Source organism: Nematolebias whitei, chromosome 2 (assembly GCF_014905685.2).
Source record: "Nematolebias whitei isolate Nwh7 chromosome 2, NemWhi1, whole genome shotgun sequence".
Classification (NCBI taxonomy): Eukaryota; Metazoa; Chordata; class Actinopteri; order Cyprinodontiformes; family Rivulidae; genus Nematolebias; species Nematolebias whitei.
Genome location: NC_056499.1, coordinates 1,905,078 through 1,907,281, shown reverse-complemented (window position 1 = coordinate 1,907,281; position 2,204 = coordinate 1,905,078). Strand labels below are relative to the sequence as shown.

Below are 2,204 nucleotides of genomic sequence, written 5' to 3'. Positions count from 1 at the left end.
CTTTTCATTTAACAAGCAGAAAGAAGCCAAAACTTTCTAAAATGTCACATTAGTTATTCCTGTCAATTCGTGCCAATCATTTAAAACCTCAGATCATATCACAGCTGTGAACTATGCTGCTTCCTGTCCCATCTATCAATACATTTCCCCACATCGATCATCTTTAAAAACACCCGAAGACGTGCAGCGAATCTCTAACAGTCTTTTTTCATCCACTGACCTCCAGTGACAAGAAATAAAAATATGTTTAAAATAAAATAGCATCTAGAAAAGAAAGTGTCCAGTTTAAATTCATCCACATTGTCACCGTACGGTAAATAATGTGATCAGTCGTCAACTTGCATGAAGAACTGACTCGTTACAAACATCACATCCCAAAGAAGGGCTTTCATTATGCAATAAAAAGACTAACAACAAGAACAGCGACAACATTTTGTTATCGTGAGGTAGAACATTAACTTCAGCATTTGGAAGTGCTTTCTGTTGGATGATCTTTTGTCCGTTTTTTGTTGTCGAGCAGGAGCGACGGTCGTGGACATCTGAGGTAGAGCAGCACCTGAGCTCGCAGTTGTCCAACCTGCTGGTTCCTCCATATTTGTAGTCATTTCGAGCACAAGGGAAGGTAAAGACCCTAAAACTTCCCACGACACATTCATTCCGGCTGAGGTAGGTTTTCTCTTTTTTTGTTCAATCACAAGGTTCGCACAGCCAAGTCTAGTATGAAGGCCAAGAACTCATAAAAAATGTTGAAACAAAGTCCTGAGACAGAATATATTGAATCCCTGGAAGAAGGTTGAGGTTTTCTGTGAGTAACAAGGTGGAATCACTGGCGAGCAGGCAGCACGAGTCTAACAACAACAGAAAAGTAGAAATAGGACCAATAATTTAGAACCCATACGCACATTTATAGTCTCACATTAAAAAATGAAATAGTCACAAAGCAGAATACTTTCACATGAAACATGAAACCTGCTAATTTTAGTTTATTGTAACTCGTACTTTGTTTTATATCGATATATGAATGTCTGATAGTAGCCACATTTTGACATTTTTCTTATGATTACCACAAAGTTTGAGTTGAAATGATATTTTAAAGTTTACCTTTAACTGCGTAGCCAGTAGTTTGTACAAAATGCGAGAAGAGTGGAAAGACATGCTGTCTAAGCAACTTTTCCACCTGATATTAGATCAAGTTTTGTGTCTATTTCACATTTTGCAGTAAGACTGGGTTGACATATACACAAACTTATAGAAATAAAGTTGTTGTATAACAGGAACATTCAAAGGTCTCCAGTCTCTGTGCTGCCCAACACCAGAAAACTAACGAAAGACACAAAAAAAATACAGCAATAAAAGTGGTCCATCTAGCTAGAACTAGCTCAGCCAAAAACACTCCCGTACACCTTCCCTGGATCCTCCAGAACCTCTTAACTTACCCATAAAAATCTTTGCACAAAAGGAAATACTACTTTGAAAAGAAACACTTGTCAACCTGAGTGAGAGCAAAGTCTAAGTGGACACTAGAAAGTGTCCCATGAATGGGCCTTCATACATGATTAGCCTTGGTCTTGCTGAGCCGCTCTTGCTGAAGGAGGCTCCTGAAACGGCGTTTCCCTCTCGTCTGAAAACTCGTCCAGCGGTATCGTCGACAGCTGCGTGTCGTTCAGTATGTAGGAGTCAGACTGAGAACAAATGCAAATAATAGTTATAGAAGTCTGATGGTCTGGAGCAAAGTATTTAACATTTTAATCCTTATAGAGCAAAAAGACAAAGAAAACAGCACTGAAGGAGTTTCATAACCACCATAATATTTCAAATATTTTACTGCTGATGATATATGCATGATATATGCATGATATAAACATGATATAAGCATGATATAAGTATGTTGAACTCAGTTAAAGGTAATAATGATGACAATTTTATAAAAAAAACAAGCGCTCTATTGCTTGACTGCTGTGGACAGAAATGCATCGTGGAGTACACCAGCAGCATACAAAACCAAAAAAATTTAAATTAAAGAGGTAGCATTGATACTCACTTTAACCAGCTCTGCTTTCAGTGTCTATCATTAACTGCACTAAGACTAATAACTTAAACTTTCATATTGTAATTCTGTAAATGTTTAGACCTCATATTACACATGCTTCTTTATTTGGACACGATATCTGAGCTTTGTCTAGCCATATACTATATATATATAT

The 2,204-nt window shown here is 37.3% G+C and overlaps 1 protein-coding gene across 1 annotated transcript in view; it reads right to left on the bottom strand.

The window, feature by feature from the left end:
* Window positions 1-1,361: 1,361 nt before the first annotated feature.
* The window catches only part of LOC119425124 (immunoglobulin superfamily DCC subclass member 3), a 14,979-nt gene continuing 14,136 nt past the window's right edge, over window positions 1,362-2,204 (bottom strand). The window contains exon 9 of the mRNA XM_037692655.1: window positions 1,362-1,682. Coding sequence (XP_037548583.1) covers window positions 1,557-1,682 — 126 coding nt within the window. The 3' untranslated portion in view covers window positions 1,362-1,556. The remainder of the gene's footprint in view (window positions 1,683-2,204) is intronic.